Raw genomic sequence first — 17159 nt, 5'->3', positions numbered from 1 at the left:
TGGGTTGAATTGTGTCCCACCAAAATATATGTCTTAAATCCTAACCTGTGGTTTTAATCTCATTTGGAAATGGGTTTATTATGTGAATTAGACAGCATTAGTGTAGGGTATATCTTGAATTCATCTCTCTTGAGATATAAAAAAGATTAAACAGGCAAGCTAGGAAGCAGAGATGGGATAAGACAGAAGCCTAGACACATGGAGATCTCCAAGGAACCAGGAAGCAGAAGCTGAAGACACAAGGACCTTCCTTTAGACCTGACAGAGAAACCCTTCAGAAGTCTGAAGTACTCTGAATTCGGACTTCTAGCCAATGGCCCCATAGGGTTTCCAAGGCTGTGAGTCTTTACAGAAGCAGATTATAACATCTTTCTTCCCCTGGGTGGTTGAAGGGTTCAAACCGTTCACCTTTCCGTTAGCAGCCAGCACTTAATCATTGCGTCAGCAGGGCTCCCTAAGACTATGTATATATGCTTATAGAGCTGATTCCGATTCACAGTGACCCTACAAGATAGAGTAGAACTGCCCCACAGGCTTTTCAAGGAGCAGCTGGTGGATTCAAACTGCCAACATTTTGGCTAACAGCTGAGCTTTTAACTATATAAACATATGTACATATATAAAGGGCATTCACAGAAAAAGGAAGTGAAGCGCCGACAGGTCGTATCAATTGCTCAAATTCACGAAGACACTAATTCCCATTCATGCATTCACATAATTAACAAAAATTTATGGAGCGGTTACTATGCTAGACACCAAGCCCCACAATGGGTACAGCTACAGTGTAAATCAAGACGGAGCAAGATCGTAACTTTTCCCGGTTTGAGTCCAATTCGCGGATGCCTCCGCGTCCCCGGTGTCGCCCCAGACTACTGAACTCGACAGCGGCCTCTGCTGGTTTCCCTTCCGCTACCAGCGCTCTCATCAGAAAACCGCACCCAAAGGAATACGGACCTTGCGGGTGCCGTACAAAAGTACAGCCAAAGAAGGAAAAACACCAACCACGAGCTCTACACAAATAACCGGCGGCTGGGCGGCTCCCCACCTAGACTCTGGGACTCACCCCGGTCCCGACCCCCTACTCCCAGATGTGGCCCCCGTCTCCAGCCCCGGATCCCGGCCCAGCTATGCGGGGCCCCGCCCCCGAATCGCCCCAACCACATCCCTATGCCAGGCCCCGCCCGCCGCGTCGCCGGCGTGGGTCACGCGCGCGTTTCTCACCCGTCCGAGTCCCGCCTTCTGGCGCAGCTCCGAGTGCCGCTCCATCGCGGTCGCAAAGCCGCCTGGGCGAGTTCGAGGCTCCGTGGTATCTGAACTCTCGCTCCTGGAGCCACTCTGAGTGCCTGTGCCTCGAAAGGGCCGGGACAAGACAAACACGCACAGGAAACGGCTCTTGGCAGCCACGGCGCGGGTCCAACACAGCGCCGCCATGATTACTTCACAACCTGTGACCTTTGACTTCGCCGTCACAAGCGCGCAGGTCACGGGGCGGAGCGACGAGGGGCCCTCCCACTTGCCGCAGACCGCGGATGGCAGTTGGGCGTGGCCTACTTGGTAGTTGGGAGAAGTGTGGGGCGGGAGACTTAAACAAAAATTGACGGACTGTCATTGGTCGCGAGAGGTCCCATACTGGCAGCCGTCCACTGGGTTTGCGTGTGAAGCGTGTTTGGCTCGCAGAGATTTTACCTTCCTGGGCATGATTTCTATCCCGCTGTAAATGCCAGTAATGAGAGTTTGGCCTGGACTGGATTCCACCGCCCCTCCGCCCCGCCCCCAAGATGTCAGGGCGGCTCTCTGTCCTTGATTACCCTATTTAGAATCAGAACCTCGAACACACTATCTTGTTCCTGACTTTCTCTACCTTTTAGTACTTTCTAATAGGCAATATAGGACCGCCAGTGGTGCAGTGGTGAAAGCGCTTGACTGCTAACTGCTTGAAACCAGCGGCTTGGGGGGGGAGCGGGGGTCGAACTGGGCGGGAGGAGGAGGGTTATGGCAGTTTGCTCCTTTAAAGGTTACCAGCCTTGGAAACTCTGTGGTGTCGCTATGATTCCAGATTGGCTTGATGACAGTGGATTCGATGGTGGGTTTTTTTTTGTTTGTTTTTAAATATGTAATATGGGGGCAGCGGTGGAATTACTATTTTTCAATGCAGGAGACCCAGGTTCGATTTCCAGCCAGTGCACCTCAAACACCGTCAGTGGAGTGTTGGGTGTTGCTCTGATGCTGAACAGGTTAAGACTAAGACTAGGAAGAAAAGCCTGGCATTCTACTTCCAACAGTCAGCCAACGAAAATCCTATCAATCAAAATGATCTGATCTCCAAATGATCATGGGAAGGCACAGGACTGGGCAGTATTTTGTTCCTTTGGGCATGGGGTCTCCATGAGTCAGGATCCAACTCTTTGGCAGTTGATGACAATATACGATATAGTTTACTTGAAATAATTTTGTTTAATGTGTTCGCTCCCAACCATTGTAAACTCCATGAGCGCCTGGCTGTTGGATCTCTGGTGCCTGGCACATCATATTGTAGGGTTCAAATATTTGTGAAAGTCTGGATCCAAATTTGTCCTTTGCCTCTTCTGCCTTAGGTCCTCCCACCAAAAGTCTTTTTTTTTTTTTATGTTTTTCTCACCATTAGATAGCTACCATCTTTTTCTAGGGAATTAATAAATCTCAGAGCGTGCCTAAGTATGAACCGTCAGAGGCCCCCACCTTCCATCTTGATTCTTCTCCCTTGTTCCCCCAGTGTCCTTTCCCAGCAATTGCTCACCCTCTTCAACACCGTAACACCATCCTTAGTAAAATGCTTTCACAGTAAGCTGTGCACCCATCTTTTACTCAGACCTGTCAGCAGTTTTACATTAATCCTCTCTCAGTTTGGGGGAGGTGGCTTGTAGCTTTCTGGTTCATTTGCAAGTACTCTAAGGAATTTTGTTTATGACCACAGTCTCTTTTAATGCCTTTGACTGTGGATTTTAAATCTTGTTGATGCTTTCATATTACTGGCGCAGTTAGACTATACTACAACACTGACCTTGGAATGGTGCATAATTATATCACATAAGGTTTATCTTTACGAGCCAACTGTATGGTAACCTTTAAAAATCAGTAGGAGGCTTTAAGTCCTAAAAAAAAAAAAAAACTACCCCAAGTGAATTCTCCCTCTTAAGCACTTAACTGTTTATGTCCCCTATTAATGAAGTCTTGCTGTGGTGTAAAGCCTGAAATTAAGATTCAATATTAAGTGCTACTTTGACATCTGGTAAAATCGACAGGGCATCAAATGGCCTAACCACAGTTATCCTTCCCCTCTAGTCTCTCAAGAATAAGGCCACCTGGCCAAACAGTCCCCTTATTATGGGTACCAAATATGGGCCTACTTATCCTGGAATAGCAGCCTTCAGTTCCCTGCCAGCCCATAAAATTGTTCAAACAAGCCAAGCACATCCTCCCACTAGAACCAGGGCTCACCCCATCCTCTTGTTACTACAAAGCTTGCATCCCATAGCCACTGCTGGATCATTCTGTTCCAAAGTGCAATCCCTACGTGGCCCTGCATGGCATGTACGGACCTTCCCTTGGCTGTGAGTATATGTGACCAATGAACCGTCTCATCTGTCTAGCGTTGGGTGTCATGTGCTCGGCTATCCCCATAGCCCTGGGGAAGGAATCCCTTTCTCACCAAGTGGGTGAAGAGGAGGCGAAAAAAAAAAAAAAAACTTTAGGTATAGCAACCTCATGTAACAGAGTAAAGCTGCCCCATAGGGTTTTCTTGGCTGTAACCTTTATGGAAGCAGATCTCCAGGTCCTTTCTCCTGCAGAGCCAACCAGTGGGTTCAAACTGCCAACCTTTCGGGTAGCAGCCCAGAGCTTAACCACTGCACCACCAGAGCTCCTTATCCTGACCTTGAGGCAAGCCAATTTAATGTTTCGGATTTGGTTTCGTCACTTCCTGATAAAACCAAGCTATTGTCCCCCCTGCTAAATTTAAGGAAGTGCTTTGTAAACAAGCACACCTGTATCTACAAAACAAATGGGGTTACTCTAAATTTAGTAGCTCTAAAATTTAGTAGATGTATTATATTCAGGGCATGCTTCACTCAGATGGTAAATTCCTTGAGGACTATGGCAACAGGCATTTTTGGACAAACCCTGTAGTTAATGTGTTTGTTGCTGGGCTGTGTGCACTCACAGGATGAGAAGGGTACATCTTCTTTAAGCTTTGTATTTTGCTTGAATATCTGAGGTTGTTAAGCACTAATAAACATATTAAAGACTAATGTTTCTTAAGAGAATGCAAACTCCTGAATACAAAACATAGAAGGTTTGTAATGGCTGGCTTCAGGTAATGCCTGAGTCCTCTGCCTTTGGCATCATGTGGTTTTAGGATTTCCTATTCTCAGATTAGGCTGTAGGGAAACCTGTTGCCTTCAAGTAGATTGACTCATAGTGATCCTATAGGGCAGGGTAGAACCGCCCCATAGAGTTTCCAAGCAGCTGCTGATGGATTTGAACAGCCAACCTTTTGATTAAGCAGCCATAGCTCTTTACCACTGTAAAGAGCACCACCAGAGACTGTAGAGGACTGAGGAAACCAGCAAGGGGATTCCCTTGTCCTAAGCCCTGGTCTACACAAATGCCAACAGTAACGTCTGCTGTGATAGCCATGTTTAAATATTGTCATGGCACCTTAGGGATTCGGGTTCTGGTCTACTCCTTGAACTGCACCTTCCTTCTTACTTTATTAAAAATAAAGCTTTTTTTTTTTTTCTCTATAGCTTGAAAGTTGTTACTATGCTTTGCAAGATGATATTAATAATGGTGGGTGGTTACGGAAATGATTGAAAATAGTTCAAGTCCTGGCTTCATCTCTACAGGCTGCAGCCTCATCTGTAAAATGGGGATACCACCACATCCCTAAGGAAAGAATTAAAGCGGATGAGTGTGAAATGTCAGGCACCTGCCAAAAGCTCAGTTGGTAGTGGCTAGGTGAAGCTGACCAGGAGGTAGGTAGGAATTCATGGGGAAAAAAGGAAATTCATGTATGAAAACTTGGAAGAAAGGATAGGGCTAGGGAGATACTAGGATCACTGTAAAGACAGTGATTTCAGCCTTAGAAATGGATAAGGCCAGTAAAGAGGTTATGTGGAAGAACATTTTAGGAGTTGGACAAAAAGAATACTAAGAAATAGTCAAACTAGAAAACAAGTATTAATCCTAGAAACCAAAGGGAAAACTTTAAAATGTGTTGAAACGGATAGTGTTAAAGTGAAAGACCATACCCACTTAGAAATACTGAATCAACACAATTCAGTTGGCTTTTACTATGTGATAGGAAAACCAACAAATTATAATAACCACACTATCAACCAACCTCACTAAGTAGCATCAAGATTATATACAAGAGTTGACAAGAACTTTAGAAATCCTGGCAGGTGGCAGCCACATGCAGGCCTTGCCCTCTGGGGGCTTGCAAACCAAGAATGACCTCTGTATAATGAAAAGCCTTTTGGTCCATTTTGTTTTCAAAGGAATTATAAATTTATATTCAGGGAAAACTATATGGAAAAGGTTGAATCTAAGGTTTCTGGATTTGCCTAGAAGTGATAATGTTTTATAATAACTGTGACCCAACATGGTCTCTACAATTAATCCAGTTAGATTTGGGCAGGCAATAAAAATAAGGAGTACTGAATGGGGAAATGTCTCTTCAGCATGTCCAGAAGTCGTCAGGGTTTGAAGAGTTACAAAGAAACACGTGTGATCCTGACATATTGCCCATGGCATCTGGTCTGGCACTTATGCAGCAGTCACTTAATAAATGTCTTTTGATTGCCAGCATGTAGTTTTTTCAGCTTTGCTTGATGCATTGATTCAGTATAGCTGCTCCTGGTCCTCTCCATATCTAGGATATGAAAGGATTGGTGTGAAGTTAATGATGTGCTTACTTACCCTTTTCTTCAGCAGAAAGGTAACACAAAAGAACCCATTCCCAAATTATAGAATTTTTATTGTTTTCAAATACTGTACAAAAAAAAAAAGACAGTGTATCTTGATTAACAGATCCAAAAATAGGGAGCCCAATTAAACATCTTTTTTTCCTCCAATTTCAGTAGTTGCTTTTGAGTTGCCAAAATGATAATCCAGTTAATGAGTACTGTTCCCTTCCAGTGATTACTCTGGGCTTCCAAGCATGAGAACCCTGCTGTACATCCCACAGACTCAATAAATTGAGGATATTCCTTTGTAAGAAGAGGATCTTTTCAGAGATATTCTCTTTACTATACTTTTTCTTGAGTCCTTAAATATTTCAGATTTCACTCTCAAGTTTCTGTGTTTTTTTATGGTGCCAAACACAGAAAATAGGGTAACCAAGACCTCTATCTGGTGTTCTTAGTAATTTCTATGTTCACATTTTCTTAAGTGTCTGTGAATTCATAATGTTGAATCTGCCACCAAAGTCATTTTGAATGTTTCTAAATCCATATGTTAATTTTTCTAAATTCCTCCTCAGTCTACTTTTTACTACTTCTTTTCAGGGAAAGCGTTCTTTAAAATAAATCAAACCATTTCTAGCATAAGTGTATGTGCACACCTAGAAAAGTGACTCTCCAATCTCTCCTTTCACAACCATCCACAATACCCACCTACATATGCACCCTAATTCCCAGCCCCAGTCCTGTTGTTTTTCTCTATATAGGCAGGAAGGAGATGTGAAGATATTTCGCTCAACTGATGAAACTGCCAACTCATTCCATTTTACTTTTTTGAAAAGACAGTTAACAGGTCAGGACAGCCAGGAAACAATGTGATGAAAAGATGTTGGGATTAAAAAAAAAATTAAAAGACTAGTTGGTAGAAAAAAATAATTTAAGTTACATTGTCATTACAATATTCTTATAAAAAGACAAATTCTACACATCTACTCTTAAGACACTGCTTTAATAACTTTGGCCTTAAAGCCTCTAGACAGGGGCATAGCAAGGGTAATGAGCACCCAAGGGCAATCTCTTAAATTCCCCCCCACCCCCACCATTTCAAGATGAATAGACATTGATGGGAAACCCTGGTGGTGTAGTGGTTAAGATCTATGGCTGTTAACTGAAAGGTCAGCAGTTGGAATCCACCAGGCGCTCCTTGGAAACCCTATGGGGCAGTTCTACCCTGCCCTAGAGGGTTGCTATGGGTTGGAATCAACTCAGCGACAACCGGTAGACACTGATACTGACAACTCGTCAGCAAAAAATGCCTTCCCCCTTGTCCTGCCTGCTACCTCAATCAGGCACCTTTAATATTTATGGCACCTAGGAATGTCATTCCTTGCCAAGTTCCCCCCTCTGGCCACCCCTCCTCATCACACCTCTGCCTCTAGAAGGAAATTATTTAGAATATTTTAGTCTGATACCATTAAGCAGTGACTTAAAGCTGACAGTAAAAATATTTGCCTTTTTTTTTTTTTTAGCATAGACACCAGTTGATTCTTTAATGCAACAAGCTATTTCCAGACCACTGGTCTCAAAATAAATATTGAGACCTACACTACTGATATACAGAATTTATTAAGCTTTTTACATGTAATAGCATGGTTTCAATTGCATCTAAGGTGCTAACAAAGCTCTAGCAATCACGAATAGCAGTGTTATAACAATGAACACCGTGGCTTTTCAAATTTGGTTTTCGTAAGATAAATTGATCCTGAAGTAAATCTAATCATGCTTTTAAAAAAATGTTCTAGATCACTCCAAGCTTGGCAATTAGTATTTGGCATAAACAATAGCAAAATAATCACAACTTGATAAATAATAAATACAGCCTTGTAGGGCAATACCACATAAGAAGAAAGCGGTGTTGATCAATAAGTAGTTAAGAGAATTAACAGAGTACCTTGGCCTCTAGGCAGATACCTCTAGGCCAGATGCTTTGATTCCTTCAGCCCCAATTCTCTTCAAGGTAGGGGGCAATGTCTACAATATCATTTTATGATTTCTAACACATTGGAAACAAGTAGAAAGTGAAGAGTTGAGTTTTTGTTTTTTTAAATGCATTATATCCTCAGGAGGTATCACCAACCCCTCAGTAGAAAAAAATTTCATGTTATATTAGTTGCATAACTTTTTGTGCTACTTATGGCAAATGGTGCTAAATGAATTAAATGAAGATGGCAATGCTTTCCCTAGTGTGACTGATTGAAGCATTTTTACAACTAAAATTTCAGGCTTTTGAATTAAACATTTAAAGAAAGTGTTCACATTCCAACCTATGGGTAATACAATATACTTGACTCCAAATATTATCTTGTGAATTTACTGCTGAAATTAACATTTTACTCTGATGAAGAATACATTGATATAGTGGTGTAATAACCAGTACCTGGAAATGCTCTGCTGTCATTTGAAGATAAACAAAACATAATAGGGCTGTACTCTCAAGACACCTAGTATTTTGAATTACTGTACATACTATCACTTACAAAACTATAGCAATTTGGATGTAGAGCTGATTTATTTAGTCCAGTGTATTCATAATGTTTAGAAGATATGTACCTTATTCAAAAAAAGGTTTTTTTTTTTTTTTTTTTGTAGCTGGTAGTTCTTCCCTTGGAGGTAAAGAATATTATACCAAAACTTTTAATAACCATAATCCATAAAAAATTATAAGAACAATTAGTTATGAATCAAATATACAGATATTCAAAGGGGGAAAAATATCTTACAGAAGACAAAGATCAAACTGACATCCGGGCCCAGAGTAACTTTGAAAAGTAGGAAGAACTAGAATAGCCTAGCTGCTTCTTAGATCATTCTAGTGAGTGTTCCCAGGTACTATAAGTGTTTTGATAACAGTGTCTTAATAAAGGGCTTAAAATGCACATTAAGGGGTGTCTTCCAGGAAGAGAGGTGAAGGTATTTAATCTTTTTTTTTAACCCACAAATTATATGGTCAAAGGAATACCTAAAAGCTAAAGAACCATATCTGGTAGAAACACATGGCAATGAATGTTGACAAGATGTGCTTGGTCTCACTTGCAGCATCTGGCAGTAGGGAGCGGAATAAGGGTAGACATCTCAAGGGTTCTCCGGGGTCTGCTCTATAAGAGGCTCCGTAGTGGTGGCACTAGCATTTGCAGTCGAGTTCAAGACGTCTCCAAAATCGCCACCAGCAGGCTTGGTTCCCCCTACTTTAGACTTAAAAAAAAAATTGCAAAAAGGAGAAGATATCATGAAACATAAATTTAGCTGACTCTGCATAAAGCAACTCTAATTTTACTTAAAGAACAAATATATCGGGAATCAAAGAGCTCAGTGATTATTACATATGTACAGGATTCAGTACTCTTGCAATGGTCAGCGAGGGTTAAGTAACAAAACTGCAGTCTTCTCGCCTGAAATACTAAAACTGATACATTCCACCCTACACCATTTTTTCCCCCATCTGCTCATTGTTCTTCACGGGGAATTTTATCTAAAGAACTTGGTATGGCCTAGTATTTTAAAATACCTATTGACTTTATATTTGGATAACCCTTTATATTGCACCAAATTGTTCATTCAGAATTATTAAGTACAATAAGGAAAAGAAATATATATATTCTTTCCCAGTTACATTGTAAGCTTCCTAACCCTTTGTTCAAGTGTGGTCCTAGGACCTACAGAATCTGGGAACTCTCAGGTACCCCACCCACCACCTGGTACCTAGAGAATTGAAATCTACACGTCAACAAGATCCCCAGGTGATTCACATACACGTTAAAGTCTGGAAGTACTACTCCAACCTCTCTAACCTGAAATGTCCATAGATATTTGTGTGAATACATCTGTTCCCCACTTGTATAGTATTTTATGCTTCTCAAAACCCTTACACATGTCACTTCATCCTTATCAACCCAATCTATGCTCTCTCACCATGTTACATCTCATGACCAACCAACAGGATAGCTGGCTAATATTAGGAAACTAATAACCAAGAGTACAAGAAGCTCATAGTGGGTCTTGAACTTGTTTTTAGTTCAACCTTAAATGAGTAGCCAGAGACTGGTTAACAACTGGAAACTAGGTAGAATTTTCTCTTATTCTTTTTCGTCTCCCATTAAAAACCAAGCAGTACCTTAGAATTGTTTGAGAAATTTGCATAACTTGTATCCATTATAGCTATCAAATTTATTAAAACGCATTCCTTAATTATAAGAAAATGTTAAGAATCCTTGCAACTTAACATCTCCAGAACTGAAGAACCCCCATGACTGGCCTCTTCTCTATTCTTTGTTAAACTTTAAATGGTAGTAAAAACACCAAAAAAAAAACAAACTCGTTGCCGTCAAGTTGACTCCAACTCATAGCCTCCTTACAGGACAGAGTAGAACTGTCCCACAGGGTTTCCAAGGAGCACCTGGTAGACTCAAACTGCCGACCATCTGGTTAGCAGCCGTGCCCTTAACTGCTACGCCACCACCAAATTGCCCAAGACAAACTCCTGGGAGTTGTGCTTGATTGCTCCCTCTTGTTTCACATCCCGTCAATCACTAGCTTTTATTTTCTGTAATTTCTAACCTCTAAAGATGGCCAGTCTTTGTCCACTGGCACTGCTTTCACTCCACCATCATTCTTGGCCTGGATCACCAAAACCTCCACCTAGTTAGTGTCCCTACCTCAATCTTTCTCTTCCATCTGCAGGGAAACCAGTGACCTTCCTAAACTGCACATCAGGATGCGCCACTTGGGTTGTGTAAGATCCTTCAATGGCTTCCCACTGCCCTAAATCCAAATTCTTTAATATGGCCTACCCTCCGCTCTGCCTCTGTCTCCTGCTCAATACCTTCTAGTGTCAGTGAACTTCCCAGTACTCTTCAAAAGGGCCCCAAGGCTTCAGACATTACCCTCAACCTAACGGCTTCAATTTATACTATCACATCCTCAGAGGCCTTCCCTCCTGCCAGCCTAGTCAGGGGTTCCTGTGATGTGTCCTTATTGCACCCTAGACTTCCCGCGTCACAACGCTTCACTTTATTTTCGTTGTTCATTTAATTGTCTAAACATCTTGCAGAAATGGTCTGTGTCTCTCTAGCTCATCACAGTATCTCCAGTACCTAACACTCATTGCCTGGCACATGGCAGATCATCGAAAATCACAGATAAATGAATCAATCCAAAATCTAGGTACTTACATGGAAACCTAGTGTTTAACTGAACATAAATATAATTTAGCAAAAATTTAATATCCCAAAATACAACTGTATTTTGCAGTGTCCTAAGGATACTTTTTAAATAGTGCATATATTAATATTGTATCCAGTATGTTTGGAAACCCTGGTGGCATAGTGGTTAAGTGCTACGACTGCTAACCAAAAGGTCAGTAGTTTGAATCCACCAAGCACTCCCTGGGAACCCTATGGAGCAATTCTACTCAATCCTATAGGGTTATTTATTAGTCAGAATTGACTCGATGGCAATGAGTTTGGATTTTTATTCAGTATGTTTATTCACTATATTTACCTACATTTTAAAAATTACATTTATCTGAATGATGCCTAGTCAAGCAGCTTTCACAATTTACAGTCTAAATATACTCAGGAGGAACATGGGTAAAAACGACCTAGAAGTTTCTCCCTATCCTTACTGTCAAAAAGGCACATTGCTATGGTTCTCCAATTAGCCATTTCCAAAACTAATGCTTAGAGTAGATTCAGGGAGAGGGTGTGGTAGTCCAAACTATATTGAGAATGGAGTTACAGTAAGCCCTCACTTCCTGCAGGGTACAGTCTGTTTTCCAGTATATGACTTGGTGTTAAATAGAAAAAAGCACATCTCTTGTTCAGACCTAGAATGACTATGACGTATTTTTTACTCATCAAATACATATTGAGTGGCTACACCGTGCCAAGGACTGTGGCAGGCTCTTGAGATCCCTGCATTCCTGTATTCTTACCCACTGCCGTAGTGGAGGTTAAATGAACACGTTATAGGACTGTGCGTACAGTATGAATCCTTTTTGTAAATCATTTATACACTTATGTAGACAAAGAAGAAGTGTGTATTAATGTTTCTATATGCAAGAAAAAAGGTCCAGATCTCTGTACTTTGTTGGATTTTCTTCCAATAATCATACCCTGTACTTCTGCAATTTAAAAAGTTGCATTTAAAAATAAGTAACTCACTTATAGTCCCCAAAGACTATATCTGATTGTTTTAAGATGATTTACATGAAAATTTAATATGTTAGTTTTAACCCTTAAAATATATCCACCATAATTATCAGAATTAATCTAGAAAGAAATCAGCATATAGGCTTCCAGTCCCCGGTTTTTTTTCAGTACATTCCAGGAGACGTTATACAGCATCAACCACGATGTAATGCAAATTCTGTAGAGAGGGTCAGCAGTGGATGGCAACTAGATGACCTTTCAGGTCGCCTGCAGTCCTGAGAGTTGATGATTTTGTAATATGATTTACAAATTAATGAAATCAATAATTACGGGAAATTGTTCCCTTTCAATGATCATCATGATGGCATTATTTATAATTAAAATTTCCAGTGATTGAGGCTTAAACAAATATCCATTATAAGGCATATACAGCAGCCACTAAACATAATACTGAAGAAGAATATTCAATGATATGGGGAAATGATGTATGGTTAATCCTTTTATAAAGCATAACAGTATAATCCCACTACATATATATATCACTGTCTCTGAGCGGCAGGACAAGTTTTCTTTTTTGGAATGTTTTGTGCTTTCCTATGTTTTTAACTTTCTACAATATTAGATTTTGCCCAATTATGAAAATATATGAAATGAATAAGGCAAAACTTTTAAAGCACACTTGGTTTTTAAATTATACATTCCCCTCACACTTAGCATGCTGACATGCTACAACACACACTCAAGAAATATTGATTAAAAGAGTATGTATCACTTTAAATGCCCATTAATAACTTAAGGAGTAGAGTTCTTAAAGTTTTTTAAATATTTTTAGAAAGAAATACTAATGTAAATGATTTACCCACACCAAAGAAAATTAAGGCACCAGGCCAAAAAAGGCCAGATATTCCAAAAACCCTGTTCATCTCTCTACTTGCCTTTAAGTTTTCAACCTTTTCTTCAAATGATTTGAAAGTCGGGGAGTTTCTATAGAGAGAAAATAAATAGTAAAATTACAAACACTGAAAAAAAAAAACCTCAAATTTGAAAACATCATTAGTTGATTGCATTCCCTTTTTGCCAAATACAAGGAGAGTAATATATGGGTCCACTGTTCTCAATCAGCAAAAGGACAGGTATACTGTCTTTCTACGCAAATAAGGCACCATGTTATATGTTTGGTTTGCCTACCACGCACTCCCTATTTTCCTAAGTGCCCATGCTAATTTTGTTTACAGCAACTTGTGAAAAATCAGCACAGTGCACTTACAAAAATACCTGGGGGGGGGGAACAGTTGGCGAAAAAACGTATAACGTGCACATTATTCGTGTAAAAATATGGTACTTATTTTATCCAAATGCACTATTAAAATATAAATGTCAAGATATGCCACTCAAAGAAAGTTGGGGGACAGAAACGATTTTATCTGACAAAGGTTTCAAGCTCTCATCCTGTACCATGTGTGTACAGGTACACCCACAAGTAATGTCTACTATTACTTAAGAGTATCGATATCTGTTTTAACACTTCCACAATTTCACTTTTGATTCCATGAACGAAGCCAGTCTTAGACATAAGTGATACAGATCTAGTCACACAGATATGGGAGGAGAAGGGAACAAAATCAGATAAAATATCAGTTCTGTCACTGCCACAATCAACTTGTCACAATACCAAAAAATGTCACCATTAGATCAATTTAACTTTGGTTAAGATGCTGTGCTCTAGAACTCATGTTTACATTCACGTGTTACCTAACACAGGATTCCTACGGAACCGTCAGCACTCAACCAGGAAAAGCAGACTGTATGAGGTTTCATTACTACAGGTCCCTACTCTCAGGTAGCAAGCAGCATAATAAACAGGGAAGGAGGGACCAAAAAGAAGAGCACAGAAACTCGGCGTTGCCTGTGTGACACAGCTGCCTCACTGACAGACAGCCTCTCCCAGCAGTTACAGTCCCCCATATTATCTAAGGATGATCACAGTGCCTTCGTCTCTCACACGCAGGTTTCCTAAGCTTTATTTATACTCTCCACCTGACTTTGAGTATCCTTCCTACTACCAAGATGAAAAGACAAGGAAATAAGGCTAACCTCCTTTCTACAGTGGCGCTGAGTAGAAGTGTAAGCTAATGGTTCTCAAAGTGTGGTCCCCAGACCAGCGGCATCAGCATCTCTCAGAGACTTGTTAGATACAGAGGCTCAGGTCCCAGCCCAGGCCCTCAGAATCAGACACTCGAGGCTGGGGCCCAGCAAGCAGTTTTACCAAGCTGCCAGGTAATTCTGATGTAAAGCTTAAACCACAAGCCACCAGAGTGCTAAAAATCCTTTGCCTCTCTAGACAGGTCAGGTGAGGTAATACTATGTGCCACTGCTTACTGATGAAAGAACATAGCAGAATTAAAGCAGAGTTGGCTTCAAATGTCACACGAGCATAAGAGAAGTAAAAATGGGGAGTGAGCAAGAAAAGTATGTAATTAAAGCAAATGGAGACAGAGGGGAGAGACATCCATATCCATGAAAAGAATGCTTATTAAATCAGTAGTGTTCACTTTTTCAATTAAACAGATTGCTGATGTGAAGGAATTTAATAGGTTTAGCAAATAAAATAGAAATAATAATTCTTTTTAAACACACACACACACACACACCACCCATCCCAATGTCATAGGAAGGGCAATTGAAAATAGGTACCATGTTAAACACGAAGCTTATTTAAAGTAAATTCTAGTCAATAGAAAAGCATAAAACCAATTACATTATGTAAAAATATACTTTACCTCATAGCAGGCATGCTAATTGAATGCTGAATGGAGCGTATACTAAGAGGCAGCATTAAAAGAGACAGAAATGAAGTTAGTACAGTGGTGATTAGGGGTTACAAAGGTAAACAAAACTTAGCTTTATAGAAGCTTTATTCTTTTGGCATAATGAAGAATTACCTATTTTTTGAGGTAGAGGGGGTCAAAGTTATTCCAACATAATTTTATTCATGAGCCAATTTTAATATAATCCCAGTAGTTATTATAGCTAATCATACAATCTTGCATTTTTATAGCACCTTGAAAACTATAAAGTGCTCTTACTTGTACTTTGTAAGGCATACAGAATCAAGGCTCAGAAGTTAAATAATTTACCCAAGGTCACAGTGCTAGTGAAAAGCAGAATCAAGAATGGAACCCTGGGTCTTCAGGACTCCTAAGCAACATTGGTCACCTCCCCTCAAAAATGAAGCGCACACATTTATGTGCAGACATGTCCACACACACGTAAGCCCACATGTATGCACACACAAAAGTGAGGTCAATGAAGGGGTCCTGCAGCCGCCTTTCTCCCAGATATTTCTTCCCAGGCCAAAATGGGAAGGTTTCAAAATAAATCACCTATTTGACAACTTTGAATGATTTTAAAATCATATATCATTACTTCACAGTAGTATCAGTTTTCTAGTAAGAGATACTTGTACTCAATCCCAATTAAACTAAACATTCTTAAAAGCCATTCAAATGATGCACCTTGCTTTACTAGGACCAACTTTTCTGTATGTGTCCTATTTTTACAGTTTAAAAAAAAGTTTTTACATATACCCACTGAAAATAGAATGAAATCAGTGAAATTAATGCAGAAAGATACAACGCCAGGATCTCCCTGTGTTTGAGGTAGCCATTTTAGTAGGAAGAACAAGGAGCACGTATCAGTTTCAAGTCCATCCATAGTTATTTGATCCTCTCTACAGTCCATATTTAAATAAATTCAATTTTTTTGATGGCTGGCCAGTAATCTAAGTATAGGGCAGCTGTTCTTTCTTTTCTGGATTCTCTATGGAAGGTTACACAAAGCTTCAACTTTCCTCAGCTTAAATATCATCTCCAATTTCATTCAAATTTAAATATGGAAAACTTCAAAACCAGAAAACCACATTGCTACTGGACCAGAATCATCTCTAACTGATACACTGCAAGAAACAGCATCTGTAAAACAATTTGTTAAAATTCTCTCCAACTTAATTTCTAATCCTCAAATAGATTAATCTACAAGCAAAGTAGGAACGTAAATCTGGGTTTCTCAAAACGCACCCAAGAAAAATTCAAAAGAAGGCAACCTGATTCTCACTCAAATTCAGTAATTAGCTTTCAGTCTCACGTTTACATTTAAAAGTTATCCTTTTAAAAAGCTGAATTGATTTTTTTTTTTTAATTTTCCTCTTTTCTTACACAGTTATTTGATCCTCACATTCCTAATAAAGAAGAAGAGGGAGGGAGGGGAAGTCAGGAAAAAGCATGAGGAGGGGAAGGAAGAAGAGCTGATGACCGACATGTATTGGATTATTGGATGCTTACCATGTGCCAGGCATGCTTACAAGAGCTATCTACATATTATTTCATTCAGCCCTCACAATAACTGCTTAATGTAGGTGATGAATCGAAGTAATTTCTAATGTAATTGTTAGACATTATTATTAGGACGTCTGTAACTGAACCGAGCCTATATTCTCCTATCACTTTCTAATTTAGCCAGTTGTTATTTTGGTTGTTAACAAGTCCATCCCTACAGTCTAGAATAGTGTGTGGTACAGAGCTGGCATTCAATAAATACTTGTGAATGAAAGAAGGAATGGTGAACTACTTTGGTAAGTAAAATTAGGAAGCATGGGCATGAAGGGTAGAAAAGTTCATCAAAGCTTTTAAGTTCTAATCAAAAGGTACTCTCTAGTGGACAAAAGAGATTATTTCACTTTTCATTAAGTGGTAGAAATTTTCAGCAAAAAGGAACTGCCTGGCTGGAATGGCTTTAAACAAAAAATGTCTAGAGTTCTACATGATGAAACATGTATTTAAAGAAGAGGAATTTCCTTTGGAAATAAAGGCAAAATTAATTAGTATTTCCTCTTGAAGATATCAAAAATATTAGACTAATAAGACTACTGAATTACTAGAGTATAACATTAATAACACCAAAAATTCATATTTGTTTAACACTGGCACCAACTGAAAAGGGAAAGCTCTTTTAAAGT

The 17159-nt window shown here is 39.9% G+C and overlaps 1 protein-coding gene across 3 annotated transcripts in view; it reads right to left on the bottom strand.

Annotated features, from left to right (window-relative positions):
- TPD52 (tumor protein D52) overlaps positions 1-17159 on the bottom strand; it is a 242862-nt gene that overhangs the window by 122506 nt on the left and 103197 nt on the right. For 2 of the 3 annotated variants that reach the window (XM_049854332.1, XM_049854330.1), the window contains exons 5-6: positions 13081-13129; positions 5996-9191 (exon numbers count right to left, since the gene is read on the bottom strand). In XM_049854332.1, coding sequence (XP_049710289.1) covers positions 9072-9191; positions 13081-13129 — 169 coding nt within the window. In that variant the 3' untranslated portion in view covers positions 5996-9071. Of the gene's footprint in view, positions 1-1221; positions 9192-13080; positions 13130-17159 lie in introns of those variants that run through there. The other variant, XM_049854331.1, reaches the window with a different exon arrangement.

Source organism: Elephas maximus, chromosome 15 (assembly GCF_024166365.1).
Source record: "Elephas maximus indicus isolate mEleMax1 chromosome 15, mEleMax1 primary haplotype, whole genome shotgun sequence".
NCBI classification, from domain to species: domain Eukaryota; kingdom Metazoa; phylum Chordata; class Mammalia; order Proboscidea; family Elephantidae; genus Elephas; species Elephas maximus.
The sequence above is the reverse complement of the archived record's forward strand: the minus strand, read 5'-3'. Positions and strand labels throughout refer to the sequence as shown.